This window comes from Hemiscyllium ocellatum, chromosome 9 (assembly GCF_020745735.1).
Source record: "Hemiscyllium ocellatum isolate sHemOce1 chromosome 9, sHemOce1.pat.X.cur, whole genome shotgun sequence".
Lineage (NCBI taxonomy): Eukaryota > Metazoa > Chordata > Chondrichthyes > Orectolobiformes > Hemiscylliidae > Hemiscyllium > Hemiscyllium ocellatum.
In genome coordinates this window covers 105255175-105278775 of record NC_083409.1, presented here as the reverse complement: position 1 = coordinate 105278775, position 23601 = coordinate 105255175, and the positions used below count along the sequence as shown (strand labels likewise).

Below are 23601 nucleotides of genomic sequence, written 5' to 3'. Positions count from 1 at the left end.
CAGCTCACTCAGAAATACATCAGGTGCCATGGAAGACACAGGAGTTTGCTGGGCAGTGAGAGACACCCTCTTGTGGTGCCCTTATAAGGACAACAGCAACACATACTTAGGAATAAAGAGGCCAAAGTAGGCCTTTCAGGTCTGGTCTACCTAATTGCACCATCTACCCATTCTATTCCAATTAGTCTGGTGTATATGAGAGTTTCAGAATCCTTACAGTGTGGAAGCAGGCCATTCAGCCCATCCAGTCCACACTGACCCTCCAAAGAGTATCCCACCCACACTTAACCCCCCCCTTACAACGTCTTCCCATGACTAATCCACCTAACCTTTGGACTGCGGGAGGAAACCGGAGCACCCCGAGGAAACCCACATGGAGAACGTGCAAACTTTACACAGACAGTCGCCTGAGATGGGATTGAGCCCAGGTCCCTGGCACCGTGAGGCAGCAGTGCTAACACTGAGCCACCATACTGCTCTAGTTAATGCCAAGAAAAGCTGTCAATCACTGGCTGTTATCTCAGGAATTGATCCCACACTATTTTTTTTAAATTCGTTGATGGGAAGTGGGCGGGGCTGGCTGGCACGTATTTCTCGCCCATCCCTAGTTGCCTCAGAATTGAATGGCTTACTAGGCCATCTCAGAGAGCCGTTGAGGGTCAACCACACATTGGCCTCTCCTTATGTGCCTTACTCACAACATTGCCCTATACAAACAATTCCCACCATCCCAGCTCTAAGTGTACTCCAGTCATCTATGTTATTTTAAGTTCCTTTGCAACTGACAGCAAAATATGTCTGCTTCTCCCAAGATACTTCTGTCCAGCCCTTACATGCAGAGGAGTCCCATCTTTCGAAAGGTCACATTGCTTGCCTATGGATCCCTGGTCCAGAAATACTGTGCGACCCTCCGGGTTTGCCCAGACGAAGCTCTCCGGGTACGTGAGTATTGGAAACAACAGATTTTCAGCTGGGACGAGACAGCGAATAATTGGAGAAAAACTGGGAGTGCTGGACAGAGAACAGGCAAAAACAAAAAAAAAATCAGACCCTTATCTTTTTCAGAAAAAAGTGCTATCTTCAGCATGTTTAAACAATGCGGTCACTTATAATAGTGGAAAAATGACTACCAGTGTCAATTTCATGATCACGTGTTACAAATGCCCTCTTTATTTCCCCACGCAGAAACAGCTGCATGTATGCACCAGCTCACTTCATATTAAGATGCACTCTGTGCATAGAGAGCCTCAGCAAATTCCACCATGTTATTGTTCAGTTACTTTTTGGGTGATTAACCCTTCTCACCTGTTCATATCCTACCCTGAAGTAAGTCTCTACCTTATTTGAAGAATCCTGACAGTGTGGAAACAGGCCATTTGGTCCAACAAGTCCACACCAACCTGCCACATAGTAACCCACCCCGACCCATTCCCCTACCCGATTACTCGACATTTACCCCTGACTAATGCACCTAACCTACACACCCCTGAATGCTGTGGGCAATTCAGCATGGCCAATTCATCCAACCTGCACATCTTTGGACTGCGGGAGGAAACCAGAGCACCTGGAGGAAAGGCACACAGACACAGGGAGAATGTGTAAACTCCACACAGACAGTTTCCTGAGGCGGGAATCGAACCCAGGTCCCTGGCGCTGTGAGGCGCAGTGCTAACCACTGAGTCACTGTTCTGCCCTTTGTTGTTGGATGATTTTTTAAAAAATATGATTTCACAGGATTAAGGCATCACTGGGTAGGCAGCATTTACTATCCATCCCTAATTGCCCAGAGGGCAGTTAAGAGTCAACCACATTGCTGTGGGTCTGGAGTCAGGTAAAGATGGCAGTTTCCTTCCCTGAAGGACATTAGTGAACCAGATGGATTTCGTCCCAACAATAGACTCATGGTCATCGTTAAACTCTTAATTCCAGCATTTTTTTAAATTAAATTCAAACTAAACTACCTGCCATTACAGGATTTTAACCTGGGTCACCAGAACATTACCTGAGTCTTTGAAGTAACAGTGCAGCAGCAATAGTACCACTAGGCCACTGCCTCCCTTATCATGCTGCAGCTTCGACTGTTTGGTTTTCCCCTCGGTTGTAATTTACCATTGTGTTCCCTTCTCGGGTGGACAAGACAGAAGGCAGGTCGCAACATCTAGCTCAGCCTGTCCAGGTTAGATTTCTCCAGTTTCCTCATTTCCCTGAACTCAGATTTCACCAGTTTCCTCATTTCCCCTCCCCCCACCTTGTCTCAGTCGGTTCCCTCAACTCAGCACCGCCCTCCTAACCTGCAATTTTCTTCCTAACCTCTCCGCCCCCACCCCACTCCAGCCTATCACCCTCACCTTGACCTCCTTCCACCTATCACATCTCCATCGCCCCTCCCCCAAGTCCCTCCTCCCTACCTTTTATCTTAGCCTGCCCGGCACCCTCTCCTCATTCCTGATGAAGGGCTTATGCCCGAAACGTCGAATTTCCTATTCCTTGGATGCTGCCTGACCTGCTGTGCTTTAACCAGCAACACATTTTCAACTGTCCAGGAATCAAACCTGCATTCTTCTTTTAATTCATTCGTGGGATGTGGGCACTGCTGGCTGGCTCATATTTATTGCCCATCCCTGGTTGCCTCGGAATTGAGTGGCTTGCTAGGCCAATTCAGCCGGCAGTTGAGAGTTAACCACACATTGTTGTGGTTCTGGAGTCACAAGTTGGCCAGACCAGGTAAGGATGGCAGATTTCCTTCCCCAAAAGACGTTAGAAAAGCAGGTGGGTTTTTTTCTGACAATCGACTCGTGATTATTCGTAGATTCTTATTGAATTTAAGTTCCGTTGCCTTCCATGACAGGATTCGATCCTGGGTCTCCTGAACATTAGCTGTGTTTCTGGATTAATATTCTAGCAATACTACCACCACACAGTCCCCTCCCTGATAAGCAGTATTGGCAAAACCAAATCTGAAGAAGAAATTAGTGATACGTGAAATTGAGAAGTCTGTTCCAAACTCATGTTACACAAATGAATATGTGTCTCCAATACTGTCATTTCTGTCTGACTGGTTTGATGCTCGCGATCTCACCAACTGAGCCAGATCATCCCCCTTAATGTTCCCTTTCAGTGTTGTAGGTTAATGGTGTGTTACTGAGCCCTGAAGATGGTCATATACAATTACATCAACGTACCAACAAGGAGTGAGAGTAGGTCATTTAATCCCTTGAGTTGAAAAATGGGGTGCTGGAAAAACACAGCAGGCCAGGCAGCATCCGAGGAGCAGGAGAATCGACATTTCGGGCATAAGTCCTTCTTCAGGAATTTAATCCCTTTAGCCAGCTACACCATTCAGTATGATCATGGCTGATCTGATTGTAACCTCAAATCTACATTTTCGCCTCTCCCTGATAATCTTCACCTCCCCACCACCCCCCACCCCCCTCACCCTCCCTTGTTAAGAACCTATCTGCCTCTCCCTTAAAATAATCAAAGACACTGTTTCCAGCACTTTTTCAGGAAGAAATTTCCAAAAATCACCCCTGTGGGAGAGAGAAAACAAAATTGGGGAGTTCCTGATTTTTAAACAGTGACCCCTAGATCTACATTCTCTTCTTCACATCCACCCTGTTAAGATCCCTCAGGATGTTTCAATCAAGTTGCCTCTTAATTCCAGTAGATACAAGCCCAGCCTGTCTCACCTTTTCTTATAAGGCAACCTGCCCGTTCCAGATATTAACAAAAACAGAAGAGACTCAGCAGATCTGGCAGCACGTGTGGAGAGAGAGAGAGCTGAAAATGTGTTGCTGGAACAGCGCAGCAGGTCAGGCAGCATCCAAGGAACAGGCAATTCGACGTTTCGGGCATAAGCCCTTCCATCAGAGAGAGAGAGACAGACAGACAGAGTTAACAATTCAAGTCTGGTGACACTTCTTCTGAACTCATTATTTTATTTCATTCCAGATATTAGTTTGGTAAATATTCTCTGGACCGCCTTCAACACATTTACATCCTGACTAAAATAAGGACACCAATACTGTACACATTATTCCAGACGTGGTCTGTTGTAATGTGGTGTTGCATTGCACAATACACCTCATTTAATTTATTCAAGAATAACTAGCAATATCCTTGAGATTGGTAAGATATGCCAGTGACACTGCTGCATTATAATGGCCATCGCATGCAACTGTGATGCTAGACATTTACAGAGGATAGGAGCAGAAGGAGGCCATTGATCCCCTCGAGCCTGTTCTGTCATTCAGTGAGATTGTGACTGCACTACATATTAATGCTAACTATTTGTCCCAGTTCCAAACTGAATTAAAAATCACTTAATGGAATTTTTCACTGTTTCCACAACACTTTCGGACATAGAATCCCAGATTTCACTTACCCTTTGAAGTGTTTCATACATCATCAGTGAGCATCCCAGTTTTAACTTTACATTCCTCTGTTACTAACTAAGATACCTGCACTGAAAACCTTTTTAATCATCTGAACTCCGCAAGCACGTTTTTAATTCATTCACAGGATGTAGGCGTCACTGGCTAGGCCAGCAGTCATTGCCCATCCCTAATTGCCCAGAGGGCAATTGAGAGTCAACTGCATTGATGCGGGTCGGGAGTCACATGTAGGCCAGATCGGGTGAGGATGGCAGATTACCTTCCCTGAACTTAAATCAGTGAATCACGTGGGTTTTTATGACAATTAACAATGGTTTCGTGGTCATCAGTGGATTCCTAATTCCAGACCTTTTTTTTCAATAAATTCAAATTCCAACACCTACCATAATGCGATTCGAACCTGGGTACCCAGAACATTAACCTCCATTCCTGATGAAGGGCTTTTACCCAAAACGTCGATTTCCCTGCTCCTCGGATGCTGCCTGACCTGCTGTGCCTTTCCAGCACCGCTCTAATCTTGACTCTAGTTTCCAGCATCTGCAGTCCTCACTTTTACCCAGAACATAAGCTGAGTTTCTGAATTAACAGTCCGGCGATAGTATCACTTGACCACGGGCTCCCCAGTGATGGAGTAAGTCACTCACCCATCTTCGATAGATCAGCTGGAATTGAGGCAAGCTGAGTCTAAATGATTTGTCCTCAGCATCGTTAGTGACGTTACCTGTACTGTACACTGATATTGTGTTCCTTCACAGCCTCTCCATGAGCTTGTGGTTGAAGCCGGCAGCAAAGGGCATGAAGAGGAAATCATCCTGGGCCTCAAAGCCATTGGCAACGCGGGACAGCCAGCCAGTCTTAAGCGGATCCAGAAACTCCTGCCCGGATTCGGGAATGTCGCCAGCAGCGTCTCGAGCAGAATCCATGCAGAGGCCGTGATGGCGCTCCGCAACATCGCTAAGAAGGAGCCGCGCAAGGTGAGAGAGGACGGTGAATGTTCTCCTGGGTGGGGTGTGTCTTAATAAGAACTGACTGGCAAAATAGGGTGAATGATGAAAAGACAAGACAAAGGAGGAGGTGGTGATCTACTAAAAGAATAGAAGGCTCTCATGTAACCCAAACCCTGTCACAGCACCCATTTACGGACCAGGAGAGTTAACCTTTCAAGTTCTGTGAATCTTTACCAGAGGAACTACTGTAAGAGCCCGAGCTTAAATCCAGCACCTTAGACTGGTCAGCCACACTACCACTTTCTCCTATTGTAAGAATCCGCCAACCCACTGTGAAACAAACAGAGAGGATGCTGGGAAAACTTAGCAAGTCAAGCAGCACCTGTAGAGAAAAACAAAGCTCAGCAGCATTTGATGGGAAAGAGAAAATGTAAACTTTTCGAGTCCAGTATGACTCCTGTTCAGAACAGTGAAGGACGCTCAGAAAACAGAACAGTTCTGAAGAGATTAGTGCTGAGTCCACCATTGTCTGTTATTTATATAAATCATTTGATGAGAATTTTGGTGAGTAAGTTTGCAGATGACACCAAAATTGGTTGTATCGTGTACAATGAAGAAGGTTACCTAAGATTACAAAGGGATCTTTATCAATTGGGCCAATGGGCAAAGGAGCAGCAGATGGAGTTTACTTTAAATAAATGTGAGGTTTTGTACTTTGGTAAGTCGAACAAGGGCAGGACTTATACAGCGAATGGTAGGGCCCTGGAGAATGAAGTTGAACAGAGAGACTGAGAGGTTCAGCTACATTGTTCTTTGTCTGTTGCATCTCAAGTTGAAATGGTGGTTAAGAAGGCATTTAGCACACTTGCCTTCATTATTCAGACCTTTGAGTATGGAGTTGGGATGTCACTTTGAGATTGTACAGGACAGTGGTCAGGTCACTTTTGGAGTATTGTGTACAGTTCTGGTTACCCTGTTATAGAAGGGATATTATTAAATTGGAGAAGGTGCAGAAACGATTTATAAGGATGTTATCGGGAACTTGAGTTATAAGCAGAAGCTGGACTGGCTAGGACTAAACTAGAACATTGGAGATTGAGGGGTGATCTTATACAGCTGCAAATGTGTTGCTGGTCAAAGCACAGCAGGTTAGGCAGCATCTCAGGAATAGAGAATTCGACGTTTCGAGCATAAGCCCTTCATCAGGAATATCTTATACAGGTTTATAAAATCATGAAGGGTGTAGATAAGATGTATAGCAAAGGTCATTTCCCCAGGATTCAAAACTAGGAAACATAGTTTGAAGGTGAGAGGGGAAGTATATAAAATTATGAGGGGCATGGATTGGATAAATAGACAAAGTCTTTTCCCTAGGGTGGGGGAGTCCAAAACAAGAAGGCAAAGTCTCTGCAGTATTTTCGCGGAGTAGGTTGAGCTTAGCAGCTAATCCTGAATGTGCAGAACAGATCCAATCTCCAACTTCAATACATCCAGCTTCAGCAATGCACTGTCTCAGGGGTGAGCTACAAACGCAGACCCAGGCTAAAACCTGTCCTAAAGAGAACAAGGCCCAAGCTGTGCAAACCTTTCTCCGATCAGCACAGCCCTTTGTTGCCTGCGATCATATTGTAGTCTTCCCTGCACTGAGGGCGTGCAGCATGGTTGGGGGAGGAGGGGGGGTCAGGCAAAATACTAAACAGAGACTCATGTGCCCTCTCAGGGATATTTAAAAGACATAACTTCAATGTAGGACTGGGATGTTTCTTGATTTTCCCTGGTCAATATTTTTCCCTCAACCACAATCATTTTTAAAAGAATGGTAATTTCATTGCTGCTTGTGGGATCATTCTGTGCATGAATTATCCAATTCATTCTGTTACAACAATGACCCACTTCAGAAAGCACTAAATTTAGCTGTCAAGTGCTTTGGTGCATCCTGTTGAGGGAAAGGCACTATATAAATGCAGAGAGCTTTAAGGACAGGCTAAAAAAACTCACTGGAGCGGTGGAGGCTGAAGGGAGACTTGATAGAAGTCTATAAAATTACGAGTTGCGCAGATAGGGCTAATGGGGTCAGAATCTTATTCCCAGAGTTGAAATGTCTAAAACTAAGGGGCATGCATTTCAGGTGAGAGGGGGAGGGGCAGAGAGTGGTCGGAGTCCACAACATGCTGCCAGGGATAATGGTGGAGGTAGATACGGTAGGGGCCTTTGAGGGACTTTTGGATATGCACATGAATCAGCAAGGAATGGAAGGATATGGACAAAGGGAAGACAGAAGGGATTAGTTGAATTTGGCGTCATGTTCGGCACAACACCATGGGCTGAAGGGCCCATTCCTGTGCTGTACAGTTCTATATTTTATTTTCTGTGTTCTAAGTCTTCCTGTTTCTTTCCATCTATGTGATCAAGTTTGTAAACAGCCTTAATGAACCAAATCCTGCACCTAAGTTCAAAGCTTCTGTGCGGCAGACCTAACTCTGCTTCCATCTCTTATGCAGGTTCAAGCCCTCACTCTTCAGTTATTTATGAATAGAAAGGTCCAAGCTGAAGTACGAATGAAAGCTTTTATTGTCTTGCTGGAAACCAAACCATCCTTGGCTTTAATTGCAACAGTGACTGACACGCTGCTCAGAGAGACCAACTTGCAATTGGCTAGTTTTGGTTATTCCTACATGAAATCTCTGGCAGGGTCATCAGTCCTCGAACTTCAGTCACTGTGAGTATGAAGAAATCATGAAGGATTGAGCAGCATGCAGGTCAGCTAAAACAGTTACTAACCCAGATACTTTTCATAGGGCTGCAAGTTGTAACATCGCCATCAAACGTTTGAACCAAAAGTGTGATTCGCTCAGTTATCGGTACAGCAAAGGTTTACATTTTGGAACATTTAACGGTAAGGATGGACTACAATCTGTTGCTCCGTAACGTTTTCCCTTTCTCAGGAAAGACTTAACAGGAAAAGAAAGAGAAAATAAATCATAATCCAGTGTGACAGCCTCAGTGTAAGTGTGTGACATGGTTAGAGGTGTCATCTTTCGAATTAGCCACCCAGTAGAGGTGCCTGCCCTATCAGGTCAATATGAAAAACCCATGGCTTTATTTCAAAGAAGAGCAGGAAAGGTAATTCCTGTGTTCTGACCGTTATCTGTTGCTGAACCAATATGACAGCATAAGCAGATGATCCTATTGTTGCTGTGAAAGCATTGGTTGTCCTATTTCCTACAACACATCCCTCCATTACAATGCTTCAAAACATGACCTCACTCTCTAAAGGGAAATTATTGGAAGCTGTTATTAAAAAATATGTATCTGAGCACTTGTATAGTTCAAGGTTATCAGGCAAAGTCAACATGGTTTTGTGAAAGAAAAATCTATTGCAGTCCTTTGATAAGGAAACATACACTGTGGATAAAGGACCCGGAAGGATGTACTGTATTTAGTTTTCCAGAAGACATTTGTGTCAGAGCTGCTGTAATTTCCTGTCTCGCCTCCCATAGCAGCCTGGGATGCAATTTATCTGGGGCGGAAATTTGTCTTTTAAAGGCTGACAGAGCCTCTAACTCCTCCCTATTTCCCATGTCAAACTGGGCAAATTCCTCACAGTCCTTTTTCCTGATTTCCATACCTACTTTCTCCTTTTCCTGAGTGAAGACTGAAGAGAGGTTTTCATTCTATAATCTTCAAATACCCTGAGACCTCACACACACAGGTTGCCCCCTTGGTCCGCAATGGGCCCTATTCTTTCCTTGATTAATCTCTTCCCTTTAATGTACTTACAATTTTACAATTCTCCCTAATTCTGTTTGCAAGTCATCTTTCATGCTCTTTTTATGTTCTTCTCATTTTTTTTAAGTTTCCTCCTGTATTTTCTGTATTCTACTCGGAGCGCAGCTGATTTGCTCTCTTTGGACTTTCTAAAAACATTTCTGTTCTTCCTTCTCTAGACCTTAATTGGCCTAGACATCCAGGGTTCTCTGAACTTATTGCTCCTACATTTCCCTCTAAGGCACATGTTGGACCTGTACTCTCCCCAGCTCCTTTTTGAATGCCCACCATTGCTCCACTGCACTGAAATGCAAGGAGCTGTTTCCAATTTATTGTAGCCACGTCCTGCTTGATTCTAATAAAATCTGCTTTCTCACAAAGCTTTCTTTTGAAGGCCATCTTTCTCCTTGTCCAGCACAAATTTGAACCGTACTGTGTTATAGTCGCTATTATCTAAATGCTCTCCCACTGCCATATCAAACACTTCTCTGGCTTCTTTCCCCAAAACCTGATCCAGTATTGCACCATCCCTTGTTGGGTCTTCTATGTATTGATACAAAAACCTCCCCTGGACACATTTCAAGAAATCCATCCCCCTCTAAACCTTTAACCTTATGACTCTCCCAATTTATGTTGGGGAAGTTGAAAGCCTCTGATATAATTAGCCGATAATTTCTCTTACATACCTCTGTGAGTAGTCTACATCTTTGGTCCTCTATTTCCCACTGACTATAAGTGGACACAAGGAGTTCTAAACTAGCTTTTGAGGGTACAGATGTGTCAGTACCAGCTCTCTAAGATCCTAATCATTGTGCCTGGCCAAAAGTACTTGTAATCATTCTTGGTATTTTAAAACAGTGCCTCATCTGTAAAGTGGTATATCCTCTACTATTAATCTCGGGTGGTAAAGAAGGTATATGGCATGCTTGCCTTTATTGGTCAGGGGATTGAGTGCAAGAGTCAGGATGTCATATTGCAGCTTTATAAGGCCTTTGTTAGGCCACACTGAGAGTATTACATTCAATTCCAGTCACTACAAAATTCAAGTTGTTCTCTGGAGTGGCAGACGCTGAGGGGAGACATGATAAAGGCCTATAAAGTCATAAGATGCATAGATTATAAAAACTGATTGAAGATTTGTAGCTCGGGTATCCGTTGTTGTGGTTCTGCTCGCCGAGCTGCAAGTTTTTGCTGCAAACGTTTCGTTCCCTGGCTAGGGAACATCATCAGTGCTGTTAGAGCCTCGTGTGAAGCGCTGCTTTGACGTTTCTTCTGGTATTTATATTGGTTTGTTCTTGCCACTTCCGGGTGTCAGTTTCAGCTGCAGTGATTTGTATGTGGGGTCCAGGTCGATGTGTCTGTTGATGGATGTTCTTGCCGTTTCCGGGTGTCAGTTTCAGCTGTAGTGGTTTGTATATGGTGTCCAGGTCAATGTGTCTGTTGATGGAGTTTGGGGATGAATGCCATGCTTCTAGGAATTCTCTGGCTGTTCTCTGTCTGGCTTGTCCTATGATAGTGGTGTTTTCCCAGTCAAATTCATGTTGCTGGTTGTCTGAGTGTATGGCTACTAGAGATAGCTGGTCGTGTCGTTTTGTGGCTAGCTGATGTTCATGGATGCGGATTGTTAGCTGTCTTCCTGTTTGTCCTATATAGTGTTTTGTGCAGTCCTTGCATGGTATTTTGTAAACTACGTTAGTTTGGCTCATGCTGGGTATTGGGTCCTTTGTTCTAGTGAGTTGTTGTCTGAGCGTGGATGTTGGCTTGTGTGCTGTTATGAGTCCTAAGGGTCGCAGTAGTCTGGCTGTCAGTTCTGAGACGCTCCTGACATATGGTAGAGTGGCTAGTCCTTTTGGTTGTGGCATGTCCTCATTCCTCGGTCTATCTCTTAGGCATCTGGTGATAAAGTTGCGTGGGTATCCGTTTTTGGCGAATACCTTGTATAGATGTTCCTCTTCCTCTTTTCGCAGTTCTGGTGTACTGCAGTGTGTTGTGGCCCTTTTGAATAGTGTCCTGATGCAGCTTCGTTTGTGTGTGTTGGGGTGGTTACTTTCATAGTTTAAGACTTGGTCTGTGTGTGTTGGTTTCCTGTGTACCCTTGTGGTGAATTCTCCGTTGGGTGTTCTCTCTACTAACACGTCTAGGAATGGGAGTTGGCTATCCTTTTCTTCTTCTCGTGTGAATCGGATTCCTGTGAGTGTGGCGTTGATGATTCGGTGTGTTTTTTCTATATCTGTGTTTTTGATGATTACAAAGGTGTCATCAACATATCTGATCCAGAGTTTAGGTTGGATTTGTGGTATGGCTGTGTGTTCTAACCTTTGCATAACCATACGTCAGGAGCGTCTCAGAACTGACAGCCAGACTACTGCGACCCTTAGGACTCATAACAGCACACAAGCCAACATCCACGCTCAGACAACAACTCACTAGAACAAAGGACCCAATACCCAGCATGAGCCAAACTAACGTAGTTTACAAAATACCATGCAAGGACTGCACAAAACACTATATAGGACAAACAGGAAGACAGCTAACAATCCGCATCCATGAACATCAGCTAGCCACAAAACGACACGACCAGCTATCTCTAGTAGCCATACACTCAGACAACCAGCAACATGAATTTGACTGGGAAAACACTACTATCATAGGACAAGCCAGACAGAGAACAGCCAGAGAATTCCTAGAAGCATGGCATTCATCCCCAAACTCCATCAACAGACACATTGACCTGGACACCATATACAAACCACTACAGCTGAAACTGACACCCGGAAACGGCAAGAACATCCATCAACAGACACATCGACCTGGACCCCACATACAAATCACTGCAGCTGAAACTGACACCCGGAAGCGGCAAGAACAAACCAATATAAATACCGGAAGAAACATCAAAGCAGCGCTTCACACGAGGCTCCAACAGCACTGATGATGTTCCCTAGCCAGGGAACGAAACGTTTGCAGCAAAAACTTCCAGCTCGGCGAGCAGAACCACAACATGCATAGATTATGTTGACGGTCAGAACCTTTTGCCCAGAGTTGCATTATTAATAACTAGGGGGCATGCATTTAGGGTGAAAGGAGGAAATTTCAAAGGAGGTAGAATGTATCAAACCCCTACAGTGTGGAAATAGTCCATTCAGCCCAACAAGTCCACATCGACCCTTCGAAGAGTAACCCACCCAGACCCATTCCTCCTACCCTATATTTACTCCTGACTAATGCACCCACACATCCCTGATCACCATGGGGAAATATACCCTAATCTTTATCTTTGGACTGTGGGAGGAAACCCATGCAGACCCAGGCAGAACGTGCAAACTCCACACACAGTCGCCCGAGGCTGGAATCGAACCTGGGTCCCTGGTGCTGTGAGGCAGCAGTGCTAGCCACCGACCCACCATGCTGTGAGGGGTAAAGCTTTTTTACACAGAGAGTGGTAGGAGTTTGGAACTTGCTGCCAGGGATGGTGGTTGAGGCAGCTACAATAGGAGCTTTTCAGGGACTTTTAGATGAGCACATGAATATACAAGGAATGTAGGGATATGGACCAAGGGCAGGCAGAAGGGATTAGTTTAAATTGGCATCGTAGATCGAAGAGCCTGTTCCTATGCTGCACTGTTCTATCTTCTATAACCATGAGCTAGACCCAAGAAAAAGCAAAGATGAAGAAGGATTGGTGGTCTTGGACTATCTCAAACCTCTTCTACACCACTTACTCATTGAGGTGACAAATCCCACAAGGTGTCAGCCATGGTGACCTGGGGAAGTACCACAAGCCTGAGTTACTGAACAGCCCAAGGCTGTGAATTCTAATGTGACGAGTTGTGAGACTCTCTTCAATACATCTGGGGATTTGTAGGCTAGCACAAGAGAATAGAGATTGAAGCCGCGGAATTAATATAACCTCTCAATCACTCATTAAAACCCTCCAGGGTAGGATGTAAGATCTTTTCTGATCTACCTGTTGCTTCAGTCCATCTCTAAATAATTAACCACGGAGCATTGTGAGATGAGAAACAAAAACTGCCCAATCACAAACGGCAAAAGTTATTAATTATCCATTCCACTTTAGGCTGCTCTGTCAATCAGAGGCCCAATTAAAATTATAATATGGTTAGATTATGAAATGCAGAGCTGTATTTTGGTAAGATTTCTAATACTCGCTAATAGGGCTGTTGACAATGCAATAATGACTGTTGGAAATATTCCTGCAGATAAGTTTTTGGCTGGATTTGATACCAACATTTACTTAATGAAGAAGTCAGAGAGCATTCTGCCAAATTCTGCCATTGCCAACATCAAAGTTCAAGGGCTGGGAGTTTCCACAGATTTTCTGGAGGTAATTTAACCAAGAATTACAGACAAGGAGGTGTACCTACTGCTTTCAGCTTAGTTTCTAAACATAATAACTTTGTACTTGTCTTTTTAAAGATTGGTATCCAAGCAGAGGGAGAGTGGAGGTACGGTCAACCTCTTCGAAGAGGACCAAGGATCAATAACAATGAACACATAGCGAAGAAGGTTAGAAGAATTCCTTTCCCCTACCCCTCACCCCACACTCCCATTCCCCCACCCCTCCCCAACTTTTCTTTCCTTCCTATTGTGAAAACCTTTGCTAGCAATCCTTTCTCTGGCATTGAGGCACCATCTGGTATCTTATTCAGGAGTTTGCAAGTTCTCCGCGTGTGCTCCGGTTTCTTCCCACAGTCCAAGGATGTGCAGGTTAAATGGATTGGCCATGCTAAATCGCTCCATAGTGTTCAGGGATGTGCAGGCAGGGTGGATTAGACATGGGAAATGCAGGGCTACAGAGAGAGGGTAGGGCATGGGTCTGGGTGGGATATTCTCTGGAGGATCAGTGTGGACTCGATGGGGTGAATGGTCTGTTTCCACACTGTAGGGATTCCATGGTTCTATGAAGCACGGTCTATAATATTAGTTTCTGTCAGGCTCTTCCACTAAAATGGACAAAACAGTGAAGCACAAACCTTCCACAACGCAACTTCTACCTTTATGTGCTTCCCATCAAGGGGCACAAATTGTTTGCTGATCAACAACATGAACCTTCATTTGTGCTTTTCATGCTGCACTCAGACCTACCAAGATTACCATGAATGGCTCTCCTTGTCAACCTTACCCTTTACCTGAGGCATAGTGGTCCTCAGGTTAAACTCATCACCAATTATCTCTCTTTCTCCCTCCCTGTAATGAGAGGGCAGCCTTATGGTTCTCTGGTGACTTTACCTTACACACTAAGAATTGTGGGCATTACACATCAATAACTTAATATGCTTCAAGTTGTTTTTTTTTCACTAAGAATTTAATCCCTTGACACTCTTTCAAAGAGGGGGAGTATCCCAATTATTTTGTTCCCCTTGACCAACACCACGATTGAAAACAGATTAACTGGCTTTTGGAACATTGTTTCCATTTGTGGGAGCTTGTGGAGCACAAATTGGTGGATGTGTTTTCCTGACTGCACCAGTGGCTGTATTTCAGAAGGTCTCCATAGGTTGCAGAGCCCTTTGGGATGACCTGAGATCATGGACACAGCTATGTAAAAGCAAGTTCTCCCTCATAATGTCTTGCCTGACCTCAGTCTAAATCAGACACTGGGGGATAAATTGGAGTCACTCCCCAAATCGGACTGATTATTTTCTAATGGCTGTGAATTTCACTGTGTTTGGGGGGCTACATTCACCAAGTCCAAGTTCCCAGCATGAAACTTCATAAAGAGAGTACTGTCTGATTTTGGGATCACATTGCAATTGCATGACTCTAAGACTCAGGCCTTTTTTAAAATTACAGCGTCAGCTGGTGTCTTCTCCAACAGCATCATTGTTAATTGATTCCCAGGATACAGGCACTCTAAGAAAGCCCCATCCCTGGCTATCTTGAGAATTAAGGTACTAAAGATCCTTCTTCAACTGCTACCACCACTTGGCCCAGATATTCCACGCAGTGCTGTCAGGTTCGAGGGTCTTGAACCGCTGTTGATGAAGGGCAGGCTGATTTATGTCCAGCTGTGACTCAAAGGGCATCTTGATGGCGTTGCTATTCCCATGCAGTTGTGCCCTGGTGCAAGTAGGTGTTGGACATCCAGCTCTAAGGGATACATTCCAAGAAGCCATTGGAAAATTATTGAAGTACATGCCATGTGGTGCACCACAGTTCAGAGAGTAAACTCCTCCTCAAAGCTCTCGCAGAAATATTAACCTTGCTGAGAAACATAGCCATTCTCTAATTTTGTTTCAGATTTATAACGTGTTTTCACATCTTCCTCTTCTCATTTGTTTGTTGCTGCCTTCTAGGTACCTGGTTGGAAACCAATACCCACAAAAAAAGCCCTGGCAGTTGCCTACATCAAGTTGTTTGGTCAAGAACTTGCTTTTGTCGAACTTGACCAGAATAATATACAAGAGGCCATTAAGGTATCGACTACGCTTTTGAGTTGGATTGTATCAGTGAGGAAGAGGTGGAATTTTACATGATTTACTATTAGACCAGCTTTTTAATTACAGATTATCATTGAATTCAAATTTCACCATTTACCATGGCGAGATTTGAACTCATGACTCCCAAGTACTATCCTGGGGGTCGGGGTTACGAGTTCAGTGACATGACCACTGCCCCATCACCTCCTGAATAAATGGTGATTTGATTGCTTTAAACCCAATAATGAACTTAGTAGTGTCAGTAGGAAGTCATCTCAATTGCACAGGATTGTCACGCACCCACAACACTATGGGATCATTTCCAATTCCCAACCACCCCCCAGGGTCTGGAAAACTTGATGAAGTCCCAACGTGGGATTTGACACAGTTCCAACCCATTGAGTATTTTTAATGTAGAGGTGGCAAAATGAGGCAGGGGAATCAAGAGTTAGCAGGGTCAATGTGAACGTGAATTAGAAATACAAAATCAATTAACCATGATCCCACTGAATGGCAGAGTAGGTTTGAGGGGCTGAATACCCTACTCATTCTCCTATTTCGTGCATCCACAAAGAGATATTATGACCCACTCTACTGCTTTGCAAGGAGGCAAAAGTGAGGACTGCAGATGCTGGAGATCAGAGTCTAGATTAGAGTGGTGGTGGAAAAGCACAGCAGGTCAGGCAGCATCCTGCTCCTCGGATACTGCCTGACCTGCTGTGCTTTGCAGGGAGACAGGTGTAAAGATCACTCACCACTTCTGAAGAAGGGTCACTGGACGTGAAACATTGACTCTGCTTTCTCTCCGCAGATGCTGCCAGACCTGTTGAGTTTTTCCATCTCATCCTGTTTTTGTCACTTACCACTTCTTCACACTGCATGGCCAAAGTAGACATCCCTCCCTCTCCTGCCCAAACCTAGACCCCTTTCCAGGGAGGTAAACATACTTCAGCTCCCTCAGTGTATTCTGGATCTGAAATTCCGCAGGTGGGGTGACCTTTTAGGCTAACATGTAAGGAGTGGATGAAGGTGCTTTCTGTATAAGGATCGAGCAGAAATTCCCAAAGTCAGAAGGAACATGCTGCTCCTGAGTCTCGAGACCAGGAAAGTGGAGTTAAGGTAGAACATCAGTCACTATTGTATTGAATGGCAGGGCATATCCAATGGCCAAACCTCACTCCTATTTTCCTTTGACCTGTGGGTTTTGCCTGAGATAATGTGGGAGAGTGGTGGAATTCCAAGATCTAGGTCAGGGAGATCCAGCACAACAACTTCACTGTGTTCCTTTCCTTTTTTTGTTTCACACAGCTCATCAGCAACCAAGGGAGAATGGACAACCTCATCAAGAAACTGATAAATCAACTTCAGCAAGGAATCACAACACAGTGGACCAAACCGTTGCTGGCATCTGAGATCCGGCACATTGTGCCAACATCACTTGGATTGCCAATGGAACTGACGTTTTACTACACTGTCGTGTCAGCAGTTACAGCACAAGGTAAAGGCTTTGTATCTGGAGTACTGAATATAGTTTTGGCCCCATTAAGGAAGGACGTACCTGCACTGGACGTCATTCAGAGGTGGTTCACTAGATTAATTCTGGAGATGAAAGGTTATCTAAAAAGGACACATTGAATCGTTTACACCTGTACTTGCTAGAGTTTAAGGGTGAGAGGAGATCTATTTGAGTTATGTAAGACATACAAGGGACTTGACAAATTAGATGTAGCGAGGATGTTTCCTCACATGCAGCAACCTAGAATGAGAGGTCATAGTTTTAGGATAAGGGATGGCAAAGTTAAAACACAGATGAGAAGGAATTGCTTCTTTCAAAGGGTCATGAATCTATGTAATTCATTGTGCAGTGGATTGCCAGGACATTGAATAAATTTACGGAGTGGATAGACAGATTGTGAATGAGTAATGTGTTAAAGTGTATTGGGGAGTAGGCAGGAAAGTGGAGTTGAGGCTGTGATGAGATCAGCCATGATCCTATTAAAAGGCGGAGCAAGCTGGAGGGACCGAATGGCCTACACCTGTTCGGAGTTTTGTAAGTTTCTGTGACTGAGGGGGGCCTTGGGGAAACTTGCTGTCAGTAGGAACAGCTCAGGAAGGTCATAGCTTAGTGGCACTGTTACTACACCATTGATCCAATGCTATGAGGACTCAGGTTCGAATCCCACTATGGCAGAAGGTAGAATTTGAATTCAATCCAAAAACAAATCAGGAATTAAGAGTCTAATGATGATAAAACCATTGTCAATTGTCAAGTAAAACCCATCTGGCTCAGTAATATCCTCTAGGGAAGGAAGCTGCCATCCTTACCTGTAGGAGCAAATTACTACAGAAACTGGAATCTGTAGTGACATCAAAAAAATACTGGAAATCACAGCAGGTCAAGCAACATCCGTGGAAACAATCCAAGCTAACATTTCAAGTCTAACTGATTCTTTATCAGTGCTCTGATGAAGAGTTGTCTAGACTCAAAATGTTCGCTTGCTCTCTCTCTCTCTCTCTCCTACATTTCAGTGCCATCCTTACCTGGTCTGGCCTATATGTAGTTCGTTAAAAATCACACAACACCAGATTATAGTCCAACAGGTTTAATTGGAAGCACTATCTTTTGGAGCGCTGCTCTTTCATCAGGTGGTTCATGGCCTATACGTAATGCCAAACCCATAGCAATGTGATTGACTCTTAACTTCCCTCCGGACAATTAAGGATGGGCAATAAATATTGGCCTAAACAGTGACCCAGCATCCTGTGAATGATAGAAAAAAATTACTGCTGGCCTCTCAGTTGACCACCTACAGCCTAAAGCAGATGGACCTGCAGATTCATGAAGCTATAACAAGCATGCTGTGAAGTCTGAGCACCCGCACTGAGACCTCTGGGCGCCATTGGGCCAGCAAGGAGACCTCTACACACATGCCCTGTGAGCAGGGAATGTAAAGAATTTAAATGTAGGAGGATGTGATCAAATGTTTCAATGGGAAGGACTTCATTTAAATGGCTCACTGGCAAGAAAAGACTGCCAACATCATCAAAGACCCATTGTATCCCTGTAATGCTCTCCTAAGACCTCTTCCGTCAGGCAGAAGATACAGAAACCTGAACACACACACACACCAGCAGGTTCAGGAAAAGCTTCTGTCAGCCATTATTCGCCTGATGAATGGATCCTCTAGCCTCAAATAATACTGAACTTGCTATAACGCTGATCTTGCCTAGTGCACGCCCTGTGCAATGTAACCTGAATGCCTCTGTCTATGTCTTTCTGATCTGTACAGCCTTGCTTTCTACGATCCACCTGTACTGCTCAGAAACAAAGCTTTTCACTGTACTTTGGTACATGAAATGGTAAATCAATCCATCCATCCATCAATAGGAAGGTCCCTGAGGCAAAACATTGGGGCAAGGGGGTTTCTGTCATTTCTGCAATCTGTCTGGGATGGTCCAGTTTCCAAAAACACTACCCCGACCCACCCTCACCCCACTCCCTCTTCACACAGCATCAACTAAATGCCAGCACCCTGTAAACTAACCAGTAATGGGAGGTTGAATGATGGCTTCATGGAGCAAGAAGACAAGCCGCTTAGCAACTGGCCTAGCAACCATCCACTGGTGAACCTCCCCAGCTTCTGCTCCGTTCCAATACCCACCCGGTGCTGGGACAATTCACTCCAAAAGGGAGTAAATGATGGTGGATAAAGAGGTAAATATTTTTTAAAAAGAGTAAGCTTCCATGTATATCAAGTTTCATTGTACCTCTGAGAAACATTGAAATAGGATGACACATTTAAATCCCTGGCCCTCCCACTGAGATATTCCAATATCACCAAACTCTTGCTGATTTGTATCTCAGTTCTATTTATCTTCCTTCCCTTTCAGTTTTGGAATCTTTTGCCTATCAAATAGTTGTCCATCTCAGACTTCAGGGCTTCAATTGTACACAAACATTCACGGCCCTCTGGGAAAGAGGATTCCAAGTTTCTGCTGCTTATTGTGTGATATAGCCAGGGGAAGATATGAGGGTCCCGACCGAATGGCCTTTATCAGTGTTACAGAAATTCTGGGATTCTGATATAAAATGCCGACTGATTTTCCTTCATAACAATTTAACATTAAGAATCATAGACAGGTAGATTGTGAGAATCCTTTCTCAATGGCAACCATGTCTGAGACCAGAGGGCATCAGTTGAAGGTGAGGAGTGAGAGGTTTGGAGGAGATCTGAGAAAAACATTTTGTCACCTAGAGGATATATCGAACGCGCTGCCTGAGAGGGTGGTAGAGGCTGGTACTCGCGCAACATTTAGGAAGCATCTGGATGAGCACTTAAAATGCCTGGGCAGCACAGTAGCTCAGTAGTTAGCACTGCTTCCTCACAGCACTAGGGACCTGGGTTCGATTCCTCCCTCAGGCAGCTGTATGTATGGAGTTTGCACGTTCTCTCCTGTCTGTGTGGGTTTCCTCTGGTTTCTTGTCCTGGTTTTCCCCCACAATCCTAACCTGTCCAGGTTAGGTGGATTGGCCGTGCTAAGTTGCCCATAGTGTCTAGGGATGTGTAGGTTAGGTGTGTTAGCCATGGAATTTGCAGGGATAGGGTAGGGGATGTGTTTGGGTTGGATACTCTACAGAGGCTTGGTGTAGACATGAGTGAATGGCCTGTTTCCACTCTGTCTGGATTCAATGTGGTCCAACATTAGATAGCAGGCTACAGATACATGGGATTAGTGTAGCTTGGTGATTGTTTGGTCAGCACAGATATGGTGGGCCGAAGGGCCTGTTGCTGCACTGAATGACTCTAATTAGACCACTCTCTTTAGGAAACAGTTTCCCTCTATCAATCCCATTGAATCAGTTAAACATGTTCAAAATGCTCCACGCTTCATCACTTATTCCGAGTGATCATTGTTATCTAAGCTTACGGGACAAGAATTTTGTGCAGTACAAGGTCTCAAAGTAACCAGATGAAAAATCATTGACTCTGCTCTTGAGGGTGTTGTTAAATGAGAAATTTCAGCCAGCTTATTGGAAAACGCCCCTCTGTTTTTCTTGATTTTAGCCGTGAGCTGTCTTTTATTGACTAATAGAGGCACTATTAGTCAGAACAAGGCAAAACTGGAGGAGTTGATTATTATCTTCCTCACATCTTCAACAAAATATTGGCCGGTCTTTTATTCCAATTCCAACATTGACTGTGTATTTCCAATATTTTCCATCCTTTTTTCTAGAATTCCGGTATTTGCGGTTTAGGTTGGCAAACCCAATTCACTTAAATGACACAAAAACAGAAGTTACAGGCAACACTCAGCAGGTCAGGCAGCAGCCACAGGAAGAAAAAAGGGTTAATGTTTTGAGTCCAGTTACTCTTCAGTTCTCAAAACATTAAGTCTGCTTTCTTCCCACAGATGCTGCCAGAGCTGCTGAGTTTCTCCAGCAATTTCACTCTTTGTTTCAGCTCTCCAGCATCTGCAGTTCTTTATTTTGTTTTGCTAATTTTTCTTGTTGTGTTTCCTAAATTAACTCTTCCAACAGCCAATGTGAAGTTCAATCCCGTCCCTTCCAATGTTACCATGGTTCAGTTCCTGAACACCACCATTCAGACAGACGTCCAGCTCACACCAAGGTATTTGCTTCTGGCAGTCATGAATGAACTGCCAGGGTGAAACATCTTTTCACCTATGAATTTCTGTCAAGCAGATCTCTTTTCATCTTGACTTTCTGAAGGTATTGCCTCTCAGACTTTTCCTTTTACGATCTTTCTTTGCAGTTCGGTCAAAGATGTCATCGCCATCATGGGAATAAACACCCCTCTGATTCAAACGGGTGTGGAAATACAATTGAAAACAAGCACTTTTGTCCCCGTGAACTTCACTGCGAGAGTAAACTTAAAGAAGAGTAATATCAAAATTGAAACACCCCCATGGAAACAGGAAGATGAGCTGTTTTCTGCTAGGTAACAGAAATCCTAACCAACTCAAACAATCTTGAAATGTTCCTTTTTCTGGTCTATCACGATTTGTATTTACAGCAAACGGGCATCTACAGGACCAGAAGTGTGCCGCAAAATGAAATTATTTAAGGATTATGTTGAACGGGCGGGTAAGTGGAGCTGAGTCCATAAGCAGGATCAGCCATGATCTTATTGAATGGCAGAGCAAACACAACGGGCCAAATGGCCTACTCCTGCTCCTTATTATGTTCTCATTTTTCTTCCAATTGATCAAGAGGTCCACATAATCAACTAAGTATAGAAACCTAATGCAGGGTACACCCTTCACTGTTATACTTAATTTGCATTTCTCAATCACGGGTGGCACGGTGGCACAGTGGTTAGCACTGCTGCCTCACAGCGCCAGACACCCGGGTTCAATTCCCACCTCAGGCAACTATCTGTGTGGAGTTTGCACATTCTCCGTGTGTCTGTGTGGGTTTCCTCCGGGTGCTCTGGTTTCCTCCCACAGTCCAAAAATGTGCAGGTCAGGTGAATTGGCCATGCTAAATTGCCCGTAGTGTTAGGTGAAGGGGTAAGTGTAGGGAAATGGGTCTGGGTGGGTTGCTCTTCAGAGGGTCAGTGTGGACTTGTTGGGCCGAAGGGCCTGTTTCCACACTGTAAGTAATCAGGAAGGCTAAAGGAACATAGAGCGAAATATAATTTGCACATGTAGAGCCCATTTTGTGACCTCAGGATGATCCAAATCAGTTTAGTACTGATGAAGTATCTTCAAAGCATGGACAGTTTTGTAATGTGGGGTACCAGGAGGGTAGAGATCTGAAAGTGGCATTCCATAGAGTTCTGTATCGATGATATTCATTTGCCCTTATTTGCATATTGCTTCATTCACTTAATGAACAAGACATGATCTGCTCACATTATAATAAGGAGTGATATAATGGATTTTTTCATGTGAATGTTTTTGAATGGTGTGGGGTCAATAGAAAATGTGGAGGATAGGTGAGCCTGGAGGTTTCAAAAGTGTAAAAATTGAATTCATGGCGTTAACGTCACCTTTGAAAGCATCAGGTCAGTGAAAGAGACATTGCCAGACAGATCAAGTGCTTTCTAGCCAGGTAGGTATGTTTTTAAACTATGATCACTCTTATTTTTTAGCGATCATAGTAGTTAATTTTCAGGCAGCAAGCTCTGCCTGAAAACAATGCAGCCTCAGTGTTGTTCAGTGTAGATGAGGCTTAAGTAATGGTTAGGATAAGAGGGATCTTTTATATTCACTCGAGAGGGTTATGTTTAATATTCCATCGAGCGGGCGTGCCTGCAACAGTGCAGCACTCCCTCTGTAGTGCACAGAATTAGAATTAGATTTTAAAATTAGAAGTGGATTTTATTGTCATGTGCATACTCAAGTAGAGAAAGACATGAGTGCAGCATTCAATGTCACAAAACCAGAATCTCAAAAGAAGAGCAGCAGAAATAAAAGAAGATCAAAAATAACAAAAAATGTCAGGATCTCAATGTTTAAAGGAATGCCAACCTAGATTTTGTATTCATGTCTATATTGTGAGATTGTGTACCCTGAAACTTCTGATGGAGGTGAGTTGGAGAGAGGACACTAGCAGATGAATTTGACATGAAGTGAGCTTGATGATGCCATTGATCTCTGCTTCTGTTTTAATGTCTACATAGGTCACAGGCTTTTGCCTTCTCGAGAAATATTGAAGACCCAACCTCCGCGAAAATCACTCCACTGCTATCGAGCAGGGAGTTCAGAATGATGAACAGAGAATTGAATTTAGTAAAAAATTCAACAGCAGATCAAGAGAGAGTGATGGTAATGACAAAGACTCTCTAGTTGTTTTCTCCTTGGGGTTTCAGTTGTGGAGTGCTTCAACAGTTTTAATGTGTGCTTGCCCTGCAGGAGAAAGTCTTGCCTCTAGCTATACCACAAGGATCCGTGTGCTCTGCTGAAGATCAACCTGATGTCCCAAGCCCAACAGTCCGCCAGGCTTGTGCTAAGTTCAACACGTTTGGAGTTCAAGTTTGTTACAAGACTAGCACTGAAAACACTGCCTTCACCAGCAGCTCACCATTG

General features: G+C 44.1%; 1 protein-coding gene across 1 annotated transcript in view; it reads left to right on the top strand.

Annotated features, from left to right (window-relative positions):
* LOC132818557 (vitellogenin-like) overlaps nt 1-23601 on the top strand; it is a 102136-nt gene that overhangs the window by 23648 nt on the left and 54887 nt on the right. The window contains 13 exon segments of the mRNA XM_060829615.1: nt 813-938; nt 5150-5368; nt 7843-8060; nt 8140-8237; nt 13330-13454; nt 13547-13575; nt 15287-15323; nt 15436-15565; nt 16874-17034; nt 19468-19556; nt 21324-21509; nt 23196-23298; nt 23301-23340. Of these exon segments, the coding sequence (XP_060685598.1) occupies nt 813-938; nt 5150-5368; nt 7843-8060; nt 8140-8237; nt 13330-13454; nt 13547-13575; nt 15287-15323; nt 15436-15565; nt 16874-17034; nt 19468-19556; nt 21324-21509; nt 23196-23298; nt 23301-23340 (1561 nt within the window).